Genomic DNA, 26,310 nt, shown 5'->3' on the forward strand with positions numbered 1-26,310 from the left:
AATTTGGCTGGTTTAAGCAAAAAATGAATTTACTGAAAGGGTATTGGATCAGAGAGATGCTCAGAAAATGAACAGAAACAAAGGGAGGCTGAGCAGACAGAATCACAGCCAAATCATACGTGACGTTAGCTGAGAGAGGACGCTATTGTTAGCCCTGAACAGAAGGAGCTATAACTTGTAATTGACACCTAGGCATTGGAAACCAGATATCACTGTTCGTCCCCCTACCCCTGCTGACCCTGGAAACTGGACATTGTTGCAATTACTGCCACAGAGAGCTCTCCTCATCTCAGCTCCCTTGCAAAACCAAGTCCCAATTCCAGGTCGAAGGAAGGGATATTTGATTGGCCAAGTTGACATCACATGCTCTTACACTAGCTGCACTAGGGGTTGGGGGGCAGATGGGGAGAATAGGAAAGAATATACAACCTTTTCTGTTTCATCAGCGGGAAATGGGCTCTGCCTCCCACCAAGCCCCAAACAGTGGAGAATTCCTACAGTATAGCAAGAGGGCTAGATGATGGACAGCTAAGAAAAAATGTACGCATCCACTACACTAATGCAGGGTTGCTGACCTTGGAGTACAAGCCTATCCTGAGTCAATGAGCTCTGTTCAGGGGAGCAGAACACATATCCTCATTCAACAGGGTACTGTGGGCAGGGTGGGCATTTTGATTGGCTAGTCCAAGACAATCTCATAACCAAAAAAGTGTAAGGAATTCTTCCACGTGCCCTATTTGCTTGAAGCTACCCAAGGCACACTTATACTCAGAGTATGTATTTATATGGCTATCTACCTGGTTGGAGTGTAAGCATTTGAGGGCAGAGAATTTGTCTTATTTATTTTTATCTCCCCAGTGGCTGTGGCACTCCCTGGCATATAGCAGATGCTCCAAAAATGTCTCAAATTTAATAGGACTTGTGGTTCAGGAACTTTTTCATAGCATTAGATAACATAAATTTCTCCATGCTTTGGGAAGACCATGATTTAAACAAACAAACAAAAGGACTTATTGACCCATCATGAAAGAGTAAAAGAAGTAAGAATTTTTATGTCCTACGCTCTTCTCAGAGTTATCTCAGTTCCTTTACAGGGCATAGAGCTCTGAAATTGTGGCAGATGGAATGTGAGGACTGTTTGAAAGAAGAGAGATTGAGGCATGAGAGAGAAGATGGAATTTGGGAAGGGTACATCAACAGGGGGGCAGAGATGAGTGAATCAAGGAAAGGAAGCAGAGAACTAGTCCAGGGAATATTAGAAACAGAACATAAGTTTCCTGATAACCTAGAAGGGAATTAGAGAATGGGCAAAGAAATTCTAAATGTTGCTTTGATGGCACCAAGGAAGGAAAGATGGAGCTAATATTCTTAAGAAGTTATTACATGCAAGACAGTTGCTAGGAACTCTGTGTGTATGTGTGTGTGTGTGTGTGTGTGTATTTAACCCTCTCAACAATCTAATAAGGTGAACACCATTATTTCCACTTTATAGATAAGGAAAATGAGGCTCAGAGAGGTTAAGTGATTGGCTTGTCACAGACAATAAGTGACAGTATTAGAACTTAATGACTCTCCATCTGATTCCAAATTCCACACTTTTTTCAACAACCCATCTCTCTCTGAGTACAACAGAAAAGGGTTGGGGGAACAGGTGGGATGATCATGCTCACCAGAAGATAGAATGACGCCTCCAAACCATGCCTGCAAACTCCCAGGCCCTTGAGTGGTAGCTGACCCACCTTTGAAGCCTTCCTATGGAAGTAACTTCGACAACTAAAATTTTTTAGACCATTTGTATATGAAATTTTCAAAAAGTAAACACAATAGAAGCTTTGCCTCCCATGTAAGTTTTGTAACAGTTTGTGGTAATTTGTTACAACAGCCCTAGGAAGTTAATACACTACCAAAGTTCAGGAAATGTCAAGAAAAGCCTTATGGACTACTTATTTATTACTTATTTTGTACTGAAATACAACTGATATATAATTAAATGAATGATTCCATGGATATTATTGCTTATGGTGAGGCTAGGTAAAAATCTAAGGTAAAATATCCAGTACACAATACAGAAGGCATAGACGGATGTAACAAAACTCACGAAAGTGGCATGTGAACAGTGAAGTTTAGGATGCAAATATAAGAGTGTTGGGAGAGAAGCAGGTCTCTGAATCCGCCCTCCTGACAATGCAGCTCATTCCACTGTCCTGTATTCGAGATCAGATAGAGAAAGATTCACGTAGAAATGAGTAACACACACCCACAATTCCCTGGAGAAGGAAGGGGGCGACAGAGAGCCTTTGCTCACTTACCAAGGGGGCCTCAGAATTAAACCAAATGCCCCCGTCTGTCCCTACCTGGAGAACCACTGAACATGAACACAACTAACAAGATCCCAGGAGCCCAGGAGCTGGGCACTGGTGGGTGGCATTATCTGTGCAAGTCTAAATGGTCTCAGACTTGGGCAGCATCCTTTTGTATCGATTTGCATGATTTGCTTTCCCGGCCGTTGGTGGAGGGATCTCCGGGTGAAAGCCGAAGGGCAGGGCGGAGAGAAGCAGGCGCTGGAGGAAAAGGTAGCTATACCGATGCTTCACAGGGGCTGAGCTCTTCGCGTGCCGCACAGGCCAGAGAGCCAATAGGATTGTTGAATGTCAGAGTGGAAGAGACCTCAGACATCAAATGATCCATGCCTCCCATTCCACTTGAAAACAGGAACTCAGAGATGGAGAGTCACTGGGTGAAGGTCACAGGGCTGATTAGTAACCGAAGTTAGTCATATCTGTTAAAGGCTCCCTTTCCAGAGTTCTTTGATGATCTCTGGCTCTCTCTAAGCCAGTTACCTACTAGGGACTTTTATGATTGCCTCCCTGGCAGTGATAGAAACTGCAAACCTATTCAACTCATCTGATGATTTGGCAGAGGATTCAGAGGGGAAAGCAGAGAAGCGCTGAAGGAGAGATGTCTGAGGTGAAGTTCGTCATAGGATGGGGCGATGCCCCCACGCAACTCAGAGCTGGGCTAGTTATGATGCACCGGGGCTCGTGGTTCGCATTGGGGGCTGAGAGGGACTCATAAAGATGTAAGTGGGGAAGAAACTTGGCAGAAAGTAGTTGCTTTCGTCTGCAGAAAGAGGCCCTTTAGCCCCCAAAGAAGCTGCTCTTTCCCCCCATTCCCTCCCACCCCCCAAAAGTTAACGGCGCCACACCTGCCTTCCCCAGATGCTGCTCCCTGCGTAAACGCCTCCTCATCCTCCAGGATTTTCCAACGCCGGCGCAAGCTCCTCCCTCGCGGGAGCCGAGTTGCTGTCCTAGCGCCAAACGCCCGCCCGAGCAGCGGCTGGGGGCCGGCGGGGAGTGGGCCCGCCCGCCTCCATTGGTTGTGCTGACCGGAGGGGCGGAGGGAGGACGCGCGGTGCGGCCGGCTCGGCGGCCACAGGCTCACTCGGGCTGCGCCCGCTGCCCGCCCCTGCGCCCGGCATTCCCGCGGACGGCTCCGCGGGCGCGCTTCGCCGAGACGCGGACGCCCTCGAGGAGCTCGGCGCGGTCCCCGTCCCACCCGAGCGCCAGAGCGCAGTCCGGGAGGTCGGCGCGTCCGGACTCGCAGGTCAGTCACGGAGGCAGAGGAGTGGGGAGCCGGGGGCGCGCGGGGTGCCGAGCGCTGGGAGTGGGCTCGCTCTCTGCGAGGGGCGCCTGACTCCTCGCCTGGGGCCGCCTGGATCTCGGAGGCTCCGCTCCCTCGGGAGCCGCCTCCCAGACTCTCCCCGGCTCGCAGAGGTTTGGCTGCTTCCCTGGACACCCCCGAGTCTATCCCCTTTGCGGCCGGCCGCCCTCTTACGGCCCCCAGCAGCCTCCGCATCCTGGCTCTCCGATTCTCGGGAATACTTCGCGGGGCTATGCAGTGTCCTTGGCCTCGGGATGACCCGCTTCTGTCCCGGACACAGGGAACCGGGAAGATCTGCCCTCTCGTCCGCCGCTGCAAAGATTGATTCTCCGTGCAAGTGTAGACACTTTGCAGTTCGACACTTTGCAGAGTGTTTCTAGGTGCATTCTGTTTGTTGCTGCCTTTGTGGTGTGTGCAGTCATTCTTGTGTTTGTTTTACGCCTACCTGGATTTCTAGGGTCATTCGTCCCTTCCTGGGGACTCGCCCCGCGCACGACTGCCTGCTTTGCACCTTTTGGTACTCGCGTGAACCTTTTCACTCGTTTTGGGTGACTCCAAACCCGGGGAAGTTTTACTTGGCGCCCGACACTTGCGTTTCCCAGCAGTGATTTCCCGAGTTCCCAGAAAGCCTTGTAGGAAACCGCACCGGCCACCTTCCCCTTTTCCCGGCTCTGCTGAGACGCTGGAATCCTGCGTTTCCCTGTCGAGGTGCGTGGATTATGGGCAAATTGTTTGAGTTCCGATTTAGGAAAGAGGTGTGTGATGTGCCCTCCTCGGCGTGGCAGAAGGACCTATTCATTCACAAAAACATCTTGTTGAGGACCAGGTTTAGTGACTGTACCTGCGTGCTTTCCACTGCCAGATGCCTGGGTCCCCGCCGGGCTTGGGTTTGGTGTCAGACTCCAGAGACAGCGTCTATTTCTTGATGTCCTTTATTTCCTTTGCACGTTAAATTTCCTTCGGAGAATTTTGTGAGTACTTAGGGCTTTCTTTGTTGTGGATAATGGGATCCAATGGCTCCAGACGTCTCAAAACCATTGCATCTAGTTCGGTCCGTACTTCAGGTGTAAAGGGCGGGAAATGGGCGACGATTATGTCCTGGGGCAGATCCGAGGGACCACTCCCCAAGCTGTTTCTTTTTGGTGCTTTTCTCTTTAGATTTTCCAGATTCATTGTCAGAGAACAGTTTATCAATAGAAAAAGAGGCAAGATAAGTGACACTCTTTTCTTAGAAGGTCTACCTTTTAATGCAGTTTTGTAGCCCAATGTACCCTCCTTAAAAAAAAAAAAGGATGATCTTTAATTAGCTTAAATTGTGCAAGTAGTCTAGTGTTATAGTATATTTGTGATTCTTAAATACGTTTTGTGACTGAAATGCTTCATTTTGCTGAATATAAAGGCATCTTGTCCCCACTCACCACCACACACCTGCAGCCTTTGTAATCGCCACGTAGTTGATCCGTAATGCAAATGGCTTTTTGAAGTGTTCGTTGTTGAGAATGCCTTGTAACTGAGTTGCATCGACACCACTCCCACAGGGCATGTCCCAGTCCTCTTCAAATGCTGGGCATTGTGGAAATGGAGAACCATCTGCCAACCTCAGGAGTATTCTGGGAATACTAAGTTCCAGAAAATGGGTGGGGTATTCCATTTTTGTGTTTTGGGTTTGAGGCGTATTATTTATTTGGCTTACTCTTTACTATTTTTGATCCTCTACATAAGGCAAAGTGCTATGAAGAGCTCAACATACATTTGTTCATGGTTCTCATTAAGGAAGCCTCACGTAAGGTAAGATCTATTTTATTTTCCCTGCTCTGGGCTAGTTGGAGTCAACAGATTTTACTGGATGTCTGTGATGTTCACAAGGATGTCAGGGATGCAGAGGAAAAGAATGGGGTGATGGCGTGTGGTGTCAGATCCATCAGAGGGTGTGTTTGCAGGTTTTCTAAGTTTCTTTCCTTTTTTTTCTTTTTTAACGAGGACGGATAAAGGTTGACAGAGCTGATTGGTGAGAATGATTAATAATACTAATCATTTAGTAAAGTTGGAGTCATACATTTGTTCTAAGAATGATGAATTAACCCATCACAGGCAGAATGCTCTGGCTTGACTTCTATTCTAGATCAACTCTGAGCCCATTTGATAACATCCCTTCTTCTCTGGGCTCACTCTTCTCTCTGCACTTGTACTTAATATCCTAATTTTTTTTCTTTTGCTTTTTTTAAGTTTGTAGAGTTTGTATAAGCATTTTCATATTTAATTGGTTATTAGAGAGAAGCAAAAAATAAAATTATGGCTCATTGTTTGTGTTTTGCTCATTTGGGTTTTTAAAATAGTAATTTAAGGACCTGGAAAAATACATTTCTGAAAGGCCCTTGACATCAGGCACTGTGTAGGTCCCACTTCCCTGGCTCCTGGCACCCATGAGCCATTCAGTAAACATATGTTAAATGAAACTAGAAGCCAAAAATAGTGTTGCAGAAGAATGCCATTTTCCTCAAATAGATATGTGTGGAGCATATTGTATTGTTATATTACTATGCTAATATAAAGCATCACAGGCTTATAGACTTTCATTATTATTCATAATGACAGCTAAAAAATAGGAAAGCCTTTAAGTTAGTTAATAGAATAGGGAACCCAACGACGAGGAAGCTCAAACTCAGTGCGTGAGTGGTCAGTATTCCTTTCAGCCAACAGATGTACCTAGAGAAATCCTGCCAGAGGCTTAAGACGGAAGTGCCCGGGTTACGCGCATGGGGCCCAGCCTTTGATGTAGAGTCAGGAAGTCCATCTGTGTATTCAGTGGCCATTTCAGATGCAGGGTGGTGGACTACTAAGCTGACTTATGGGGCCCTTTCATGTTGTGATTCTGATTTGTGGTAAATGTGTCCATGGGATATAGCTTTCTGAGATGCTTGGTCTCGTGACACAGAATACCTCCTTCAAGAGTTGCTTGTGAATAGGGTCCTTGCTCATGTTCACATTTCAAACCAGGAAATAGTCATTAGCCTTTACTAAGTTTTGGCAACAACAACAAAAGATGGAGATTCTGAGTAGTCAAGTAACCACATACAATTTAACAGGAACTGTAAGCAAGAAATGGCACGATCTAGCCAAAACAGTGCCAATACTGTTTCAAAGCTCTGAATACATATCAGGAACAGGATAGACTGTTATTAATTTTTCTTGAGTTCCTAACATTTAAGTTCTCATCTATTAAGTTACATTAAGATGAGAAATCAGTCAGTCCAGATGTACAATTTGTATTACGGGCTTGATTGTTGATGCTGATATGGTTATAGACAATAGTGAAACAATCTGGAAATTGCAAACCTGTAGTAGTTGGGTATTATAAATAAAATAAATAAAAAAGGGTAACTTAAGAAGGTAACAGACACAAATACAATTTTTGATGGGAAACAGAAGGATAGGTGGCTGTAAGAACTTGTTTCAATTTCAAAAAGACGGGAAGATGACTCAAAGAAAGCACCGTTAAAACACAGACAATTCATTCAGGGAACATTCAACGTACAGACTTGCTCCCAAGAGGAAGCCAAAATGGCAGTTTTCCTGGTTAATTTGCTACAGTAGTCTGGTACTGATTAGAAGGACCTGGTAATCTATCAACTGTTGCCAATTAAACTGGTTTGGTTCTTAGTCACTTTCAATTTCTCTGTGGCCAAGATTACAGCAGAGGGATCTACTCTTCCCATTTCTTAAATAGAACATTAACCACCTTCTGTAAAATGTCACTATAATACAAAGTACAATTAAACCCTATTGGGCAGATTGACCTTCTGGCCTCAGCCTGAGAGTCTTAAACTTTGAAAGAAAAGATACATATGAACCATTTCAAAGATATGTGTCAAGTGTATACAGTACAAAAACAGGAGGAGGAGGAGGAAGAGTTCTGGGCTTAAAAACCAGTTGCATTTTCACTGCATATACTATAATTAAGTTTTATTTCTGTTTCTTAGTGAAAATACCTTTACTGTTTTTACTGGTTGTGAAACAACGCATGTGCTTTGTATCAAAATTCAAATATAGACAAGCACGAAATAGAATATGAACATGCTCATAATCACCGACTAACAAAAACATGTATTAACAGCTTGGTGCATAACCTCTTGTTTAGTTTAGTTTAGCTTAATTTGGTTTTATTTTGTTGTGCTTTTGCACGCCCCTAAAATTGTGTATGCGTGCATAGTAGTAGCAGCAGTGCTAGTAACTGTTGTTTTACAAAAGTGGAATCCTACTATGTGCTATTCTGAAGCTTGCTTTTTTACTTAGCCATGCATGACCAGCATCTTTCCACGTTAGGAAATATAGTAATACATCAGAATCCTCCATTGTATGACTCTTCTATCATTCACTCAACCAATCCTCGACTCATGGACATCTTGGTAGCTCCAGTATTTAGCTACACAGTACATCTTTGTGCATGTGCCTTTTAAATTTGTTTGATTTTTTTCCCATAGGGTAAATTCTCAGAATTTATTATTTATAGTGTTAGCCTACAAATGCCATACATTTTTGGGTAAAAAGGAAAGCACTCAAATAATTCATCCAACAAGTACTAGACATTCCCTACTGTGACCCAGAGTATCTTCTATATGCCTGGCAGGTGATACTTTTTTTGCCCTTAAAAAACCATTTTTGTTTAATATTAATATAGAAACTACACAGGGCATGAGTATATAATTTACGATTTATGTGTTTAGTTTGTACACACCCATGTGAACGGAACCCAGTGTTTGCCAACACCCTCCTTCACGCCCCTCATATACCTTGGCAGCCAATCATTTAACAGTTCCTCATGAGAGTCCTTGGTGACTTTGTTGACCTCAGTTTTCATGAGTCAACTGCTAGATTAAGGGCATTATGCATTTTAGATTGACGATGGAATACTGATGGATGAATCTCAGACCTTCAAAAAGACGCCTTGCCAACAAAGTTGGACTGATTCAACAGAATCAATTTCCAAGATTCTTTATTCTGTCCCCTTATCTCTTTATTACCCCCATCAATTTTGGTCTCAAATTTGTCCATTGGACCTTGCATGGCACATATTTTGAATCATATGATGAATTACCCTTTGGATAACAAAAGAAACTGAGTAACTTGTTTTTCATCTGATTTCCTCTTGTTGGCCACCCAGCTCAGCTCTGATTATGGGTGAATTTAGAGTTGGAAAAGGAGTCCTGGGCTCCCAATTTGTGGTTTCTGTCACCAGCTGTCTCCTTCTGCCATCCTTTTCTGAAGGAGTATAAACAATGACTTTCAAAATTTACTTAATTTTTGGAGACTTCGCTTTCCTGATTTTTAAGGACCTCCAGCTCTGCAATTTTATGAAAAATATTTTCCGTTTGTTGTTGTTGTTGTTACTTATTTGGTTTTTATTTTGGTATTGTTTGATTTGTTGTTTTTTGTTTTTAATAGAGGAAAGTTACTATTGACAGGGACCATAACGAAAGAAGGAATAAATTAGATACATGATAAATGTTATAAGTTAGTTCTACAATGGATGAGAAGAGAAAACATTTGTTTCTTTTGTGGTCATGTTTTCATTCCTTTCATTCTTTTTCTAAGAAGCTGAGGTTTGGATTAGTTTCCTAGCATGACACAGCTTAGGATGTCACTGCCCCCATCACCATGGCTGTGATCTGGACAGGATGCTGCTCCATTCTCAAAGTATGGTCTGTGCACCAGGGCCAGCCCTTGAATTGTTCGTTGCTCATTCAGCATGAGACATGGAACTTGAGCCATAATGTAAATCAAATGAGGCTCTAAGCACACTTTTTAATTTAGCTGGATTTTTTTTCTTTTTTTCTTTTTTGTAGCAAGACTTTCTTGATGACGGAAGCAGTGCTTTGCAAGCTCCTCGTCTCACAAGGACTTCTAACCAACATATCCCTGAGGGAGCCAAGTGGCTACTTTGAGTAGCATTGATCTCCATTGTGGGACTTTGTAGTCAAATTGAGAAATGTATAAAAGTGTAAATATTATATTTTTCTGTGCTAATTCTTTATTGAAGTTTGGGAGGGTTTTTTTGGTAGAGGGAGTTTATCCTTGAGATGGAGTGATTAAGAGTACCATGGTGTATGATGTTCCTGACTGTAGTGAATTATAATAGCCCTTCCCCCTAAATGATCAGAAAGTGAATATTGTCCTTGACCTTTTTTATTTCCACAGTGACAAGGGTTGTGATTATCAAAGACCTGGTAATTTTCAAAGGATAAGATTATCATGGAGTTTAACTTAAAGGACACTTTAAATTAAAAACAATGCATCCTGTTTCACATTCAGTCATATCTTCATTGACTCAGTATCATAAACTCTCTTTTGATTTTTATCATGCTCTTCAGAATACATTTCTTACAACTCCCCATCTATGTTCACCCTAATGTGTTTCAATATTTACAGCAGATTCCTCCGTCCTTTCTTCTTTTATCCTGATGGACACTTGACTAGATGAAATCTTTGTTAAATATTGTTAAAGACACAATTTCTTGATAAAAAGTGTGGTCAGAGTTTGCTCTGAAATTATTAATTTTATTGCCATAGCTAAGATATTTATAAAATTTAGTGAGTGTTCATCATTATTCTTTACTCTTGAGTACTTACCATTTAACTAACTGATATGATTTTATACAAGATCATTTATTCATTCATTCAACAAATATTATTGTGCATCTAAAAATAGAAAACATAGGGGCCCCCTAGTGGTGCAGCAGTTAAGTTTGCAAGTTCCACTTTGGCGGCCCAGGGTTCACCTGTTCAGATCCTGGGTGTGGACCTTGGCACCGCTTGTCAAGCCACACTGTGGCAGGTATCCCATATATAAAGTAGAGGAAGATGGGGATGAATATTAGCTCAGGGCCAATCTTCCTCAGCAAAAAAGAGGAGGAGTGGTGGCAGATGTTAGCTCAGGACTAATCTTCCTCAAAAAAAAAAAAAGGAAAATAAAACAAATATGGACTACCTCTCCAAGAAGCTTCAAGTTTCTTTATTCTTTTGTTCTTTCATTCATGCAACCATCCAACAAATACTTATTGAGAACCTTTATACCAGACACCGTGCTGGTTCTTGGATACAGAGATAAATGAAACATTAGTCCTCTATTCCAGGAGTTCAGTCTATAAAGGCAGACCAACAGGTAAAGAAATATAATAGTTATAATAAAATATGAGAAATGCTAGTGTAGAAAATTATAGAGAATATCATAAGAATGCAGAGGAAGGAGACAGAAATTTGTATAGAGAAAGTAGGTAGAGATATATGAATGAATAACTGGATGACACAGAGGAGGGAAGGCTTGAGTAGAGTCTTGAAGGATGAACAAATTGGATTTTAGGTGGATTTAGGGAGAAGACTTGTAAATGCAAGGATTAAACATAAGTATTTTAAAAAAACTTTGAGAAATTGAGGACAGTTTGATATGCCTAAACCACCAGTCTTAAGGACAATGGGAAAAATGAGACTGGAAAAGTAACCTCTGGCCAGATAGTATGGAACGTATGATTTGGACAATAACATAGGAGAGGCCTTTTAGATTTCTTACTCAAGATGGTCATTACAAAAACTGTGCATTAAACTCACACACATAGTGATAATATTTTATCACCTTCCTTTATGTAGTACATAGTTAACAAGTAGTTGTTGAATGAATAATTGAATGCATCAAAGAATATAGTTTTTCTTAACTGAAGGTGATACCACTGGCATATTACTTGTATAATGAGTTGTTTTTTCCATTTGGGGTCAAGTGTCAGTCTTAATATATTGCTTTTCACTCACCTATCCCCACTTGAAACCATTTGCATGTTTAAGTGACAGCTGGTCAGAACTCGCCTTATACAGTACCATCTTATCATGCTCCAGCTTGTTATGGAAAGTGTTTTTGGCCAAACCAGTAGGTAATTCTCATCCCATTAGACCTCACTCTTGTACGAAATTAAAACTAATCAAAACAGCCTTTACGACCTTCTTTCTCGCCAGTGCCAAAGGGAGTTTTAATAGTTTACATGTACAATTCTTGCAACTCTAAGTTATTCATAATTTGACTTCTTTGCAGTCAATTTCTTGAATACCCATCATAACCTCTGCTGCCATAATACAGTAAGATCTTATGTCCATCAGTAGAAGGTCGATTATGCCACAATAGCAAATAAGCCAAAAATCTCAGTGGCTTAAAATGACAGGAGTTTAGTCATTGTTCACACTAAGTATTAATCAGGCCAACAAGGGGTGAAGGCACTCACTGTGGTCACCCAGGAACCCAGACTGACAGAAGCTGCCCTGTGCTTACACAGTTACTGCAGCAGAGGGAAGGGGTGTGGCACATCTCACACTGGGTCTTACATTTTCTACCCAGAAGTGACACGAGTCACTTTTCCCAGCTTTCACTGGCCAAAACAAGTCATATGGCTACCCTAAATTCAGAGAGGGTGGGAACATGGAGTCCTGCAACATGCCTGAAAGGAGGAAGGAATGGCAGCGACGTTGTGTGAACAGCACTAATGACCACAAGTCTTGAATTTATCCCTCTTTTACCTTCGGTCTCCCTGGAGAGAAGGAATGTAATGAACGTGGAATTTGGAGACATAAGGATATAGATTTGAATTCCAGCCCTGCCTCTAAGTGGCTGGGTGACCTTGGGCAAGCTTTTAAATTCTCTGTTTCTTATTTTTCTCATCGTTAAAGAAAGGTGAGGGATAATAATAACTACTTTACAGAGTTGTGAAGATTAGAGAAAATACACATGTACCATGTACATGCACACGCACACACAAACACATAGAAAACTAGCTTCTGCTTTTAATAAATATCAACTACTATCGTTCGTGTTGTTGTTGTTATTTTCCCAGACTGGTTTGTCTGGACGTTCTGTCTCCTACACAAGCATCCTGGGTTTACTGTCCCCTGCCTATCATGTTCTGAAGACATGTTCCCATTCCACAATGACTTGGGGATGTCCCACCACCCTCTTTCCCTCCCCTCTACTTCCCACCACTTTCTGGCTTGAGGTGCCCCCTACATCCCATTACACACGATTGAAATAAAAGAGAACTAAGCCCAGATATGAGTAGCGAGTGACGTGTGAATGTGTTTGACCAAGGCTATCCCTACAACTGAATTAAAAAGCATAAGGCACACACTCTTAAAGAGTACGGTGAAGAGCTCGACCCTGGAAAACGACAAAGGCAAAGTCAGTTAAATCTTCTATAAAAAATATTCACCATTTCCTTGAATAAAACCATATTTAATTATATTTTTAAAAGAATGTATAACTATTTTATATAGGTCACCAGTGTGGTAGACTGTTTCCTACAAGTAGTTCCTAGTTCCTAATTATTTTTCAATTTTGCCTCCTTACCTTTTTAAATTGAGATACATTCTGGGAGAATTTGAGTCCTTACTTGTCCATTGCTTCCTTATTGTCTTTGACAGATTCTGTTCTTGAGTCATTATCTAAAATGACAACAGGCTGCTGAGGACTTGATTTCCTCCCACACTTGATAGCCTGCCATATCATTTTGTTCCACGTTATTTGCCAGACTTTTGAGTTCACTGTGCTACCTGAGGGAGAGAGAGAGAGTGCTCACGTTAAGGTAAGCTCTGCTGCTCCCTTCACACCAAGGATTAGCAGGACCTCGGGAAATCCCACATGGGAACGTGCATTCCTGATGAAGGACGTGATGTCCTCTTTTCGGTCTAAAATCTGCCTCATCTGGTTCTCGTCATTTTAGGGTACCTACCCAAATCCTCAGTCATATAGTTGGTGATGACTGGGGAAAAGCACGATTGATATCAATGCTCCCTACTTTTTCATTTGCAACTGCATTTTGCAATGACTAGATTCAATTTCTAAATTGTTTATTCACCCCTTTTTCAAAAGATACTGACCCTGGACTATAGGAGAGTTCGTGTGGTCGGGTTTAGCCTCTTGCCGCACTAGAGGACTCAGCCAAACCAGGGTGATCACGGAGGTGGTTGCTAGTTTAAGAGTTGTGAGGAGTGTGAGTTCTTCGACCTGCGGAACTTGCTGTTTGACACTTGCTGTCTAAATAAAATCTCCCGCTTGTGCTTGGTTTATTTGCTGCTGCTGTCTCCTACACTCCCCATGTGGAACCTGGACCTCATTGGCTTTTGTGAATTGTCAGTGAGCTTCCCAAGAGTCCACCTACTCATCAGTCCTCATTAAAAAGCTGCTCTCTCTTGGCCCTTGGGGGCATTATGCTAAGTGAAATAAGTCAGACAGAGAAAGACAAATACCATATGATCTCACTTACTTGTAGAACAACAACAACAAAAAACAAGCTCATAGATACAAAGGACAGATTGGTGGCTGCCAGAGGTGGGGGATGGGGGAGTGAAATGGGTGAAGGTGGTCAAAAGGTACAAACTTCCAGTTATAAAAGAAATAAGTCATGGAGATATAATGTACAATATGGTGACTATAGTTAATAGGAGTGTCTTGTATATTTGAAAGTTGCTGAGAGTAGATCTTAAAAGTTCTCATCACAAGGAAAAATTTATAGCTATGTATGGCGAAGGACGTTAACTAGACTGATTGTGGTGATCATTTTGCTGTATATACAAATATCAAATCATTATATTATATACCTGAAACTAATATAATGTTACATCTTAATTATATCTCAATTAAAAAAAAAAAAGAAAGAAAACTAATGTCTCTTGACTTGAGATGCCTGCAAAGCCCCAACCTTTGCCTGGGTATTTAAACTGCAGGAGAGATGTTCTTGGCTGCCTCTGAAGATGACTGATGATGTAAGATGAACCTAACTGGATTCCATGATCCTGGAGGCCGGATTGAGATTAAGACCAGTGGGTGGTGGCCGGAGTGAAGTCATGAATAAGCTGGCTGGCGAGTCACCATTCCTGGTCTTCAGGCATTATCTCCCACCAACATTATCTCCCAGGATCCGGTTTCTTGGGCATATTAAACTTCCTCTAACTCATCCTCTGATGCTTCACCTCCAGTACCTGTGGATTATGGGCATCATGAGATGATGGTAACAGCAAATATTTGAACTTTTCCAATGCCCATTGAAGAATCAGGCTTCTATCATTGTATTTCTTTAGAAGCTTTTAACATTTTGGCTGACTTACTGCATATTATACCAAGCTTATTTTCTTAATATCCTTGGGGATAAATAATTTTTTCCTCAACTTGTATGTTGAAAAATTCCAAAACTGCTGAAAAGTTGCAAGAATAATTATAATAGACACCTATATATTCTTTAACTAGACTAACCAATTGTTAACATTTTGACACATTTGCTTTATCGCCTTTCTTTCTGTATGTGTATGTACTTATTTTTTTATTTTCGTTGAACCATTTGAGAGTTAGTTGCCGTTGTTGTGACACCTTACAACTACATACTTAAATATATATTTCCTAATAACAAGAATATTATCCTTTATCAACTTAGGACATATTGATATACTACAATTATCTAATGTACAGTCTATATTCAGATTTCCCCAGTTGTCCTACTAATGTCCTTTATAACAAAGCTGTTATTTCTTTTAATTGGTCCAAGGATCTTGCATTGCATTAGATAAATTTTGAAATCTGCTTCCTACTTTTTTTCCTCTGGGTATTCAACTGACTACTGAGCGATGTAATATGGCCAAAACTGGATGTATCCAAAACTTAGCCTGCCTAAGCTGCCAATTATTAAGCATTATTCTTTTTAAATACCCATTTAACTGTGGAAAGTGTCATCATACTTTGACTGTCAGCCATGGAGGACTGGAAGAATGACAGAACTTATTTAGCAAAATTCATATGTATATGTTATGCTGAACATTGGGCTAATATCCAGAAGAGATGGGCAATTTACACACTGTGTAATCAATTAAGGTTCTATTTGTAGTTGTATTATGAGGGACAGTGGTTCATTAATTCAAGTAACTGATATGCCGTGTTAAAAATATCATCATGTGGAAGACTCTGTGAGCTTGAATCCCTGATGGGAAAAATTGTTAAACATTTTGCTTGTGATAGTCCAATAAATTTTTAAGGAATAGGCTATAAACCACTTTAGTTTAAACAAATACATGACTGTAGTTGTCAATAGAGATGGATAGTATAAATAGTGGCCTGCTTAATTAATTTGCTAATACTGAAGTTCATTTCAGACAACCTGTGTCATCACTTTTTTTTTTCTAATTGTACCTGTACATGTGATTTTATGCATAAAGAATGGTTATTAGTTTTTGGCGTATTCTTATGTATGAAATTACAGAATTGGATATATTAGATAATTTATATTCCTCTCTTCCCTGTGCCTCAATTATCAAGATATTTTAAGTGGAAATGAAGTTTGGGGTTTAAGTTATGGAGTGAATGCAATATTTACTGTATATCTGTTCTTATAAATTGAACATTTCTAAGGCAAGTGAAAATTTACAAGAAAATGCACACAGATCAACAATAGGCATTTACAGAAACATATACAAGCAGAAAGGTCTTCATTAAACACATTAGCCTGGATGCCTATGGGAGGTGGAGGAATGAGGAATGGAAAGAAAGGAATGAGGAATGGGATCAATGATGACAATAAGCCATGAACTGAGGAATATATCTATTTAAAGAGGGAAGTAGCAGTAGAAACAAAAAAGAGAAAGAGTGGCATTGGTAGGGAGTGGTACAATCTCACATTTTCCTTTTAATATACTGAGTGGCACGAATGGCCCATGACTGCCCACTTCTGAGGAAGCTGTTTAAATTTAGGATGGACTTCATCAGGTGGTGATGGTGAAACCAAATTTCCATGCTCTTTCTCATTCCCTTAGAGCAGTTTTAGAGGCACCCACAGGTCCCTGGAGCCTGAGAGAGTAGACTAGGGATACCCTGTGGTTTACCTGTAAAGGTTTGGGAAAAAAAAAAGATTTACGACAGTCACAAAATGAAGTTTACAAGAACAAAATCTTTCAAGATATCCTAGTCTGTAAGGAGACTGTTATGAGTATTTCCTGATTGGACAAAAAATATATTATATACAAATTAACTATAGAGACAGACGAGAGACAACAGGAAAGGAGAAAACACCGTCCATTCTTCTACTAGAACATGGTTTAATGAGAGGTTTTAAAAACGTGTCTAGTCTTATTAAAAAAAAGCAAGCGTTTTTGTATACTAATGCTACGATTTAACCAATAATAGCTGCTCCAAGAATAAAAAATGTTTTTCTTAATACACTTCTAAAATATTGGAAATGATCAGAGCTGGGTGGAGGGAGTGAATTGAAGCTGAAAGCCCTCGTTAAAAATGCTGTAACATCTTGAAAGGCCATTCTTGCTTCTTACCTTCCTTCTTCCCACTGATTCATTTCAACCTTGGCTATGATCTTCAAGTCATTATTTCTCTGGGTGTTTGTTTTCTTCTTTACATCACGTATTTAGCCAATGACCTTTTCTTCCACTTCCTAAAAGTGGCTTTCATTTTTCTGCTACTTCTTCACCAGTTCATGCTTCCTTTCACCTTTAAGTTGCTACTTTTCTCATTTTGATTTGAACTAATCGTGTTAGCCAAGTTGGGTCCAATGTCTCCAAAGTGCAGGAGAGAGTCCTCTTTGGTCTTTTCTAAGTATCACAAAATGATCATGAAAAAGCTATGCCTAGAACTGGTTTTTATATTTAACCTTCTTTTTAGCTATAAAATTACCCATTTAAACTATCTTATTCTGAGCAAGTAGCACTTTAAAATAATTATTCTTGCAAAGACAGTGATTTGGAAATAAAGGCTTCACATGGAATGTAAATATAGCAAAATATAGCAAAAGCTTATTAAGAATGATAGTTTGGGGCCAGCCCAGTGGTGTAGTGGTTAAGTTTGCGCACTCTGCTTCAGCGGCCGAGGTTCACAGGTTCCGATCCTGGGCATGGACCTACACAGTGCTCATCAAGCCGTTCTGTAGCAGCATCCGACATAAAATAGAGGAAGATTGGCACAGATGTTAGCTCAGGGCCAATCTCACTCACCAAAATAAATAGATTAATAATAATATTTTGATTTCTCCAGGAAAATAGTGCTATAGAAATGCAAGGCAACTCGTATCTATAATTACTTTTGAGGCTGTACAGGATAGATGGTCAAAAAAGTTATGTTCATATTCCCTTTTGAAAGACTTCTGTGTGCTTTTGTTTGACTTCACTCAATCTACACTGTTTTGTATATCAAGAAAGATATATTCTGAATATTCTGTGAATTATAGCTGATGTGAATAACTAATTTTTAATGAATTAGGACAAAATAATTTGTCTAACAAAAGTATTCTGAGTATAATTTAATGATTTGCTGAGGAAGTAATTTACTGGGCCTGAGGTCAATCCAGGTAGATAAAAGTCATCACCAACGTAAAGAGATGTAGGAGGTTGGACTGAATCCAAAGCAACCCAAGCGCCTGCCCTAGAATTGATTTTTAACGTAGGGGGCCGCCCTGTGGCCAAATGGTTAAAGTTCCACGCTCTCCACTTCGGCAGCCCAGGTTCATGGGTTCACAGGTTCAGATCCCAGGCACAAACCCACTCCACTCATCAGCCGTGCTGTGGAAGCATCCCACATAGAAAATGGAGGAAGACTGACACAGATGTTAGCTCAGGGCGAATCTTCCTCACCAAAAATAAGTTGAATCAATCAATCAATCACTGATACCAAGCTGTTACTTTGTCATTTCTTTAATATGAAAAAATTCTAATTATATTTTCTGATCATTCATTTGAAAAGTGGGTAAAGAGGACTGTTAATTTTAATTTTTTGTCTTACACTATCCAGTCCAGATCCACAAATCCCAGTGCATTATTCAGAATCTCTGTCTCTCCACATTTCTTCTCATAAGATGGTTCTCAAACTCAATATTTGATAGCACATCGACTCAGTTTATTTCCTTACTTGGTTTTGTTTTTTATTGGGCTGATACAGAGAATCATAATGAGATTCTACTCATTTTCACACAAAATTCTACTCTCCCAAAATATTGTATTGATAAGAAATCACAGTTCTCAAATAGGCAAATAGATGAACAGCTGAATCAGCTTTGAATAACGCTAGCACATAAGATAATAAACTGTGTTTTCATTATTGCAAGCTGAGGGGTAGGTGTTGGCCACTGATTGCAAGTGAAGATTTACATGTAGAGAAGCGTGAGTGGGAAATATGTTATTATCAGCACCAACCTTCTACCTCCTTTCCTCCAGCATGACCCAAAAGGCCATTAGGCAAAGAGAAAGCATTAAAGAGAAGATAATCATGCAAATTGTAATGTAATGGCTCAAGGTCTTAAATAAAACACCCTATTTTTTAGGTAAAATTAAAAACAGCCTTGCCTAGATGTGATAAGGTCCCTTCTAGATTCTGGTAATGGTGGTTTCTGTGTGTTCTACAGAGAAAGAGATCCAATACATCATCTAAAACTATTTATTACATTATAATATCAAATTTTACCTTTGTAGACTGGAAAAAACATTTTCCCATGGCAGGTTAATACTTTATCAAATTGTTACTAATGGTTTAGGAGGACCACCTTTTGGAGAAGGACAAAGCAGGACTTGATAATGATGAAGTGTTGATTCGAGCTCCTAACAGCTAAGGCACTCTTAAATAACATCTGCAAGGGAACAAAGCAGCTTGTCCCAGTTTTCCACAACAAAAAATCTTTCAAATAGTTGTTATTCACATAGAAATGTATTTGAATAAAGGTCTGAAACTCAGAAATTGCTGTGCCAGATTTGAGGCTCACTGTAGGCTGAGTTTTAGACACCATTGCATTGGAGAAGTCCAGGCCATGGCAGAGGCTCCGCCCCTGGGCTGGCCACCAGGGATTTTACTTATGTGAGAGAACTGAGATGAGAGCTGGTTAGCTTCTCTTCGTTTTACCAGCCATGAAGGTACATGCTCGAGAGTATGCTTTTGTTCTTCCAAAACTTTACAATTCTCGCAGGAAGGAAAGCTTCCATTCTTTCAGAGGAGTCCGAGAGGTATGGTGTGGAGTGACATGGAACCAGAGACCCCCAGGTCTGCCCTTTCTACACCGTCTCTCCATCTCCCCACCCCACTGGGCTCGTGGTGAGATTTCCCGTCGCCCTTCCTCACTTCAGTAGGTGACTGCCTTTTGTAGAGTTCTTCCCAGCACAGGTTTTTATTCCAAGAGACACGGGGAAAGCTGGCTGACCATGAGCCAAAACATCCCCACAGATCTTCATTTATACTATTGTGACCCAGCTGTTTCTTTTTACTTTCTCAAAAATCACTTTCTGAGAATGGCTCAATAAAAAAGCATCACAATCCCCATGTGGCTTTATGTGCCACCTGAAATGAGAGCCTGCTGGTGCTGCCCCCAGGACAGGTCAAGGCTATGCATTTCAGATGAAGTCTCTTTCTTCTTTTCTTTAAACCTAAGCTGTCTGTGAGAAACAGCCCTAGAAGCATCATCCTGAAACATGTGGGTTTGATTTCATTTCCACAGTGTCAACTTCAGCCTCAGTCACACTGTCACAGTGCCTCAACACATACAATTTGGCTCATCCTGAGCATTATACATAGACTGTCAAAACATTCACCAGAGAGAAAGAAGATTTATCAGTTTTTAAAACTTCAATAAGAAAATAAGAATTAATGTCATCAAATTAAAATAATCTCTAACAGTACATGTATTCTGTTGTTCCAGAGTAGAACAGTGAAATGAAATTTGTGTATCTGTCTTTTTAAATTAAGCAGTATTCTGAAAATGATATTAAATTTAAAAATATTGTGGGGGGGGTGGATATTGAAAGAAGATATTTAATTGTAAAATGTCAAATAAGGACACAAGGTTTCATTTGTTCATTTCTACCGTTCTTCCAAGGCCACTTGGAAGATCAGATGTTATCTCCAAATCTTCTTAGCCCCAGATACTCCATAGACAATTGAAGCTCACAGTGGGCTTTTTGTCTGAAAGATGGCAGTCCTCAGGATGTGACAAGTACTCTTGGAACATTTGCACTGTAAAGAGATACCTTTGTTTTAATGAGCGGTCCAGTGGCCAGTTGTGATCTCTGCTGCTGAATTGCCGATACTCCGGTGGCATTGTCTGTGCCTCCAGTCCCACCCCCCCAAAATGATACAGATTTGAGTAGTGACGGCGGCTCTAGAAAAATCAGCCAATTCCAGCTGAATCTATGACCTGCACGTGTCGGACGGTGGGACCAGCAGAGACCTGGAAGTCCCTCTGGCCTTTCTAGGCATTCAGAAGGAGCTGTCAGTCTACTGACACTTTACGTGGGATGGTCTTTTACAATTTTCTAAGTATGACTATGAGAATGTTATCACATCTTACCTCAGGACCTCCTGGAGAGGTAGGAAAGGTGAGTATCATCATACAAATAAGAAAACTGAAATATCAAGACTAAACTGTGAGCTTGTCTAAGGTAAGCAGCAGACAAAAATTCCCCAACTCTCGTCATTTTTCTCTTCCTTCCGTATTTGCGAAAACTAAGAGCACAGTTCAGGCCTGGGTTCCAGTCACTTCTCTGTCACTGTATAGTTGTGTACCCTGAGTAAATTACAACGTCTCTGCAGCTCAGTTTCCTCATCTACAAAATGAGAAGAGTGATTTCTGCCCTACCTGCCTACAGAGTAGTTTATGTGAGGAACACACAGAATGCATAGTGCCTACCTTCTTTGCCCATGCTAGAAAAAGAGGATGTAAAATCCTTACTACCAAAGGGCAGGAAAATTGAGACCACGTGGTAGAAGGAGTGAGGACGGGCAGAGGCCTGAAGTCCTCGCTTATCTTCTAATTAGATATGTTTCTCTTGTCAAATCAATTAGCTTCTTTGTTTCTCAATTTCCGCAGCTAGATTTAGCAGGTCTTACCAGAACGTCTTGAATGTATCCTCCGATTCATTCTCTGAGATTTCTGTCCTAGTTTTCTTTCCTGTACATCATGCTACCTCTGAAGCGGCTATTTTCCGTAAAGATGAACAGTTAGACATTTACATGCTGTAAGAAGGCAAGGTTTTGCCAAATCAGTGTAACACATTTGCGGTCCTACTATGATTCTTTTTTTTAAGGATTGTTAGGACCCCGCAGTAGTCTAATGGAATTAAAGTCACCAGGCAGAGCATAATGAAGAATAGGAGTCAAATTATTTTAGGAGCTACTAGGACACTGCCCGCGGCCTTCTCAGAGGCTCTCACTAAGATCATTAGCCTGTGTGACACCGGACAGGGACAGCTCTCTCAGAAGTGTCCCCTCCTTCCCAGAGATCATTAGTGCCGTTCAGCTACAGCCACAGCAGCCAATGTCAGCCCCTCAAAGAATCAGCTGCTTAATTAGATTTGGAGAACGGAAGGGAAAGGCGAGTTTCCAAGGTAAAAGGCAGGGCAGAGTTTAGGAAAAAGGAAAGCCAGGGCAGAGTGGATGTTTTCGCATGAGCATTTCACTGCAACCTGGCAAGGGGATTTAGAAATTTACAACAAAATGGTCTAATCCCATAAAGAGCTAGGAAAAGTGTCTTTTCTGGACTTGAAGAAAGAGAATCATCTACCGGGAGGGATGGATCATGTTCCCTCAGGCTGCTTCCCTCGCCCCAACATGGACTTAGTGGGCTAGGGGCCTAGGCAGAAACAAGCTGGGACTTCTCCAGTCACGGAGGAGAGGGAGTCTGGGACACACTGCACCCATACCTGGAGCTTGGAGAAACACACTGTGTCCCAATGGCCACCTGCCCGCCTCAGTCCACTTTGTCTCTAGTTTCCTCACAGGGACCACAGTAGGAGAGCGAACATGGCGAAGAGCATTTCTTTGCTCCTGGCTGGAGAAAATGATTCCTTCTCTGCACCTGTTAACACACCAGACACACACACACACACACACACAGAATAAACTCACTTTGGCCCAACCCTTTACAATTCACAGCGTGCTCCCATGTCTGTTATCTTGATCCCTGCATAACACAGTGAGGAGATGGGGTAGATGCCATCCATTTCCCAGATGAAAAAATTGACGCTCAGAAAATGTAGGTAATTTGCCCAACTTCTGAAAGATAAAGGGGAATTCGGCCTCAAACCTAAGTCTCTTGACAGCAAACCTGGTCCTCTTTCTACCCTTCAGAGGGAATCCAACCTTTGTTCTTCTAAGTAAATCTGAAGGTTTGTATTCAAGGTTTAAAATATGTGGAACAACGTAAGGAGGTAGATCAAAGAGAAAAGAAATACAAAGAAATGGCCTCTGATCTCGAGGTAACTTTTTATAAATAAATCAGCAAATTGTAAACGTTCAAAGAAAGCAAACGTGCATGTGCAGTGATTCCCCAAAGTGTGCAAGAGGGAAATATGGGTCGGGAATTGTGCTGGTGGGCTGCGGAATGCTGGGAATTAATTTTCTGGAGGAGGGCGGTTTGGAGCTCACTCTCTTGATCCTATTCTCCGAGCATCCACTTGGAGCATCTGTCGAAATCGCAGCAGATGGAGCGCATCAGAAATGTATTTTCTTTTTTATTTTATCCTGAGTTCCTTGGAGAAACCTGGCACCTAGGGTGCTGTGGAGATAAAATAAAAGTTCGTTTTTCTATCATCATTTGTAATATAAAGACAAACACGATTTGTTCCTGAGGAAGGTATTTCATTCTTCTCCCTCCCTGGTGGATTTCATAATTAAGCCTTCCTGAAGTGATAACTAGAAATGAGATTTAAATGTGATCTTTTCTGAATAATGCCCTCCGTTGTTTTGTTTTGTTTTCACAGTGTCAATGGACATCTGATCCCCTGCTGCCTTTGTTTGAAAACCAAGAAGTTTTGTTGTGCTGATTTAACTACCTGCAATTTTTGCTGATGCTCTCATGAAAAAAATGCTGATTCTGTCCTTTTTGACCCCCGTGTGAAACTTTGACTTTTCATACACTTGTTCATTCTTTTACCCTCCATAAAAATGTCTGAACCTGACTCTTCATCTGTGTTTTCGGGCAATGTGGAAAATGGAACTTTCCTTGAGCTGTTTCCCACATCCCTGTCCACATCGGTGGACCCGTCCTCAGGCCACCTGTCAAACGTCTACATCTATGTGTCCATTTTCCTCAGCCTTCTAGCGTTTCTGCTTCTGCTTTTAATCATTGCCCTCCAGAGGCTCAAAAATATCATCTCCTCCAGTTCCTCCTACCCGGAGTACCCAAGCGACGCCGGAAGTTCTTTCACCAATTTGGAAGTCTGTAGTATTTCCTCTCAAAGGTCCACTTTCTCAAACCTTTCATCGTGAAGAAAATGGAAGAGTCCCTGCAGGCTGCAGAGCTTAGGTTTTCCCTCACAGGAAATGTCACATGAAGCCTTTGCCTCATGAAAGAAATGAGCCTTTTGTTTTTGTCAACTAATTAGGCCTGTTTCTCCTCCTTCACCCCTGATTTTTTTGTTGTTGTTGCTCATGATGCTTTTCATTTGTGAATGTAGAAGCTGATGCTGACAGAAATGCCTGCAAACCTCGAGCTGCAGAATTTCACACAAACCACTGGAATCCAGAGCTGGCTTCTTCAAGCTCGGTCGGTTCATTCCACTCTGTTGGACACCTGAGGCAGAAGTCACCTGAGGGGACCTCGCAGTGGATGGTGGATATGGACTCTGTACTTCATTTCTCTTACAAAACCGTGAAACCGACTCAGCCAGCAGAACCTGGCAAAATTAAGTCTAAACTATTTAGAAGATATTTTCCGTATTTAAAAGATAAAGTGGAAACACCGAATTAAAAAAAGAGTCAATTTAGATTTAATGTGTAACATTTTTAAAACTGGAAGGAAAATATGCTAAATGTTTATTTATTTTCACCTTAAGTGGAAATCACATTTATTGATGAATTAAGTCATATTTAGAAAGGTTTTGGAAGAGTTTAATTTTTCATAGCTAGGCAAATATGTATTATGATGCAGTTTGTAATGTATTTCTGCCTCTTGGGGTTTTTTTCCTACTTATGTTGTAGTCATAAGGCCCCACAGTTGTGGAATTCTTTGTGATAATTGCTGTTACTATTACTAAGAGAAGCACCAGAAGGGACACCGAGATATTTTTATTTTATAGCTATAATTTCCATCAGCAGGAATTAAGCATATGGAAAATATTCATTCAGTTGTGTTTTATACAGTAATAACTCCTAGCAGTCATGCAAGTATGTTCCGTTATTCAGTTTCATAGTCTTTATAATTTTAGTGCAGAATTATATTAACTCTGAGATGTTAGATGTTTGTTCACTCACATTAGGTTGCAAAACTTAGAGACTAAATTGTTAATATACGTGTTGTTATATACTCCATGAATGTTACATGACGCTGATAATTAGTTGTTGTATGTTAACATAATACTCTGCCTAAGGACTCCAGGACACGCGTTTATATTAAAAATTGTAGACACTCAAGTTGTGTGGCTGCTGGGAGCCGCCCTACTGTGGTCAGCCACGCACCTCCGAATTCAGGGCCTTTGTCCATGAAATGAGGCAGGCAGTGAGCACAGACATGGAATGTGGAGGAAATCAAGCTGCCTCTAAAAACAAAACAAAGCAAGCAAACTAAGGCTTCTTAAGACTAAGAATTTTAATTTAATTTTAAAAGTAAATGGCCCACAGCATAAACACTGAACTTATTCAGCCTCTGGAGCCCACTCCACCGACATGCCCCTGTCTTCCCATGGCAACCGGCTCTCTCCTCTTCCAAACGTTTCCTAAACTTAGGTGGTGGAGCTGCAGTACACCCTCTGGTTCGATCATGTGGCCACATTATCCAGTAACTGGAATGGGGTAAACAATCCACCATCTTACAGGGTATATCTTTGTCATTCTAAACTACTGAGAGAGATGAGGACTGGTAATGAGGATCAGAAGGTTTCTTTTTGTTAATCCATAAGTCTCACTTAAATCACACCACACTGGACTATTTATATATCAAAAATGTCCGCAAACACCATAGACCTGCACAGAGTTGCTGCCCTAAAATGGATAATTAGTGAAAAATTTGCCTCTGCTGCCATTAAAGAGTGGCAGTGTTACCAGGGGACTGTTAGTTACCGTGCAGTATAAATCCTGGACTAGAAGAGCTCTCCTGTTTTAGATCATTATTAGCATTCTCTGAATGTGTGTGTACATACACACACACACACACATTCTCAGAATATATGTATACATTCACACACTCCCAATGAAAAGTTGTGTGAAAGCTACACAGGAGTACAGAGGCATCTATGTTATCGCTTTTGCTTTTTGATTCATCTTGTGCTATTTTGGTTACTGAGGAAGAGAGGGCATGGAGGAGGTGACTTTAAAAACTAAAAGAACAAGTTTGCCACACAACAGGACAGTCTGTAGGGTCTGTTCTAAGAGGCGACTTTATACGCTTTCCTTCTGGAAGAGATATAAAGGCTTCGGGAAGTAAAATTATTTTTTTAAGAGTCTGCTGGCACATCCCCTCCCCTGCCTGCCACAATCGTTCTTGCTGTCAAGGTTCAGCAGAGTAATTAGTAGCAACATTCCAAGATGTAAAACGGGATTTGTCATCACAAGCTTGCCAAGATAACAGATTGTACAACTTGAGATGCATTTGCGTTGTTTAAGGAGTTCAGAAAGGTTGGAAGACTGGCTTATAAATAAAGAAGTAGAACCTACTG

At 41.0% G+C, this 26,310-nt stretch overlaps 2 protein-coding genes across 2 annotated transcripts; both read left to right on the forward strand.

Annotated features, from left to right (window-relative positions):
- Positions 1-2,371: 2,371 nt before the first annotated feature.
- LOC139046531 (uncharacterized) lies at positions 2,372-26,310 on the forward strand. Its single transcript, XM_070520229.1, has 3 exons — positions 2,372-2,573; positions 3,191-3,603; positions 24,115-26,310. The coding sequence occupies exons 1-3, from the start codon at positions 2,372-2,374 to the stop codon at positions 24,232-24,234; spliced, it is 735 nt and encodes a 244-aa protein (XP_070376330.1). The 3' UTR covers positions 24,235-26,310.
- Positions 23,462-24,119, forward strand: SERTM1 (serine rich and transmembrane domain containing 1). Its single transcript, XM_014862697.3, has one exon. The coding sequence runs from the start codon at positions 23,603-23,605 to the stop codon at positions 23,924-23,926; it is 324 nt and encodes a 107-aa protein (XP_014718183.1). The 5' UTR covers positions 23,462-23,602; the 3' UTR covers positions 23,927-24,119.

Source organism: Equus asinus, chromosome 11, assembly GCF_041296235.1.
Source record: "Equus asinus isolate D_3611 breed Donkey chromosome 11, EquAss-T2T_v2, whole genome shotgun sequence".
Taxonomy (NCBI): domain Eukaryota; kingdom Metazoa; phylum Chordata; class Mammalia; order Perissodactyla; family Equidae; genus Equus; species Equus asinus.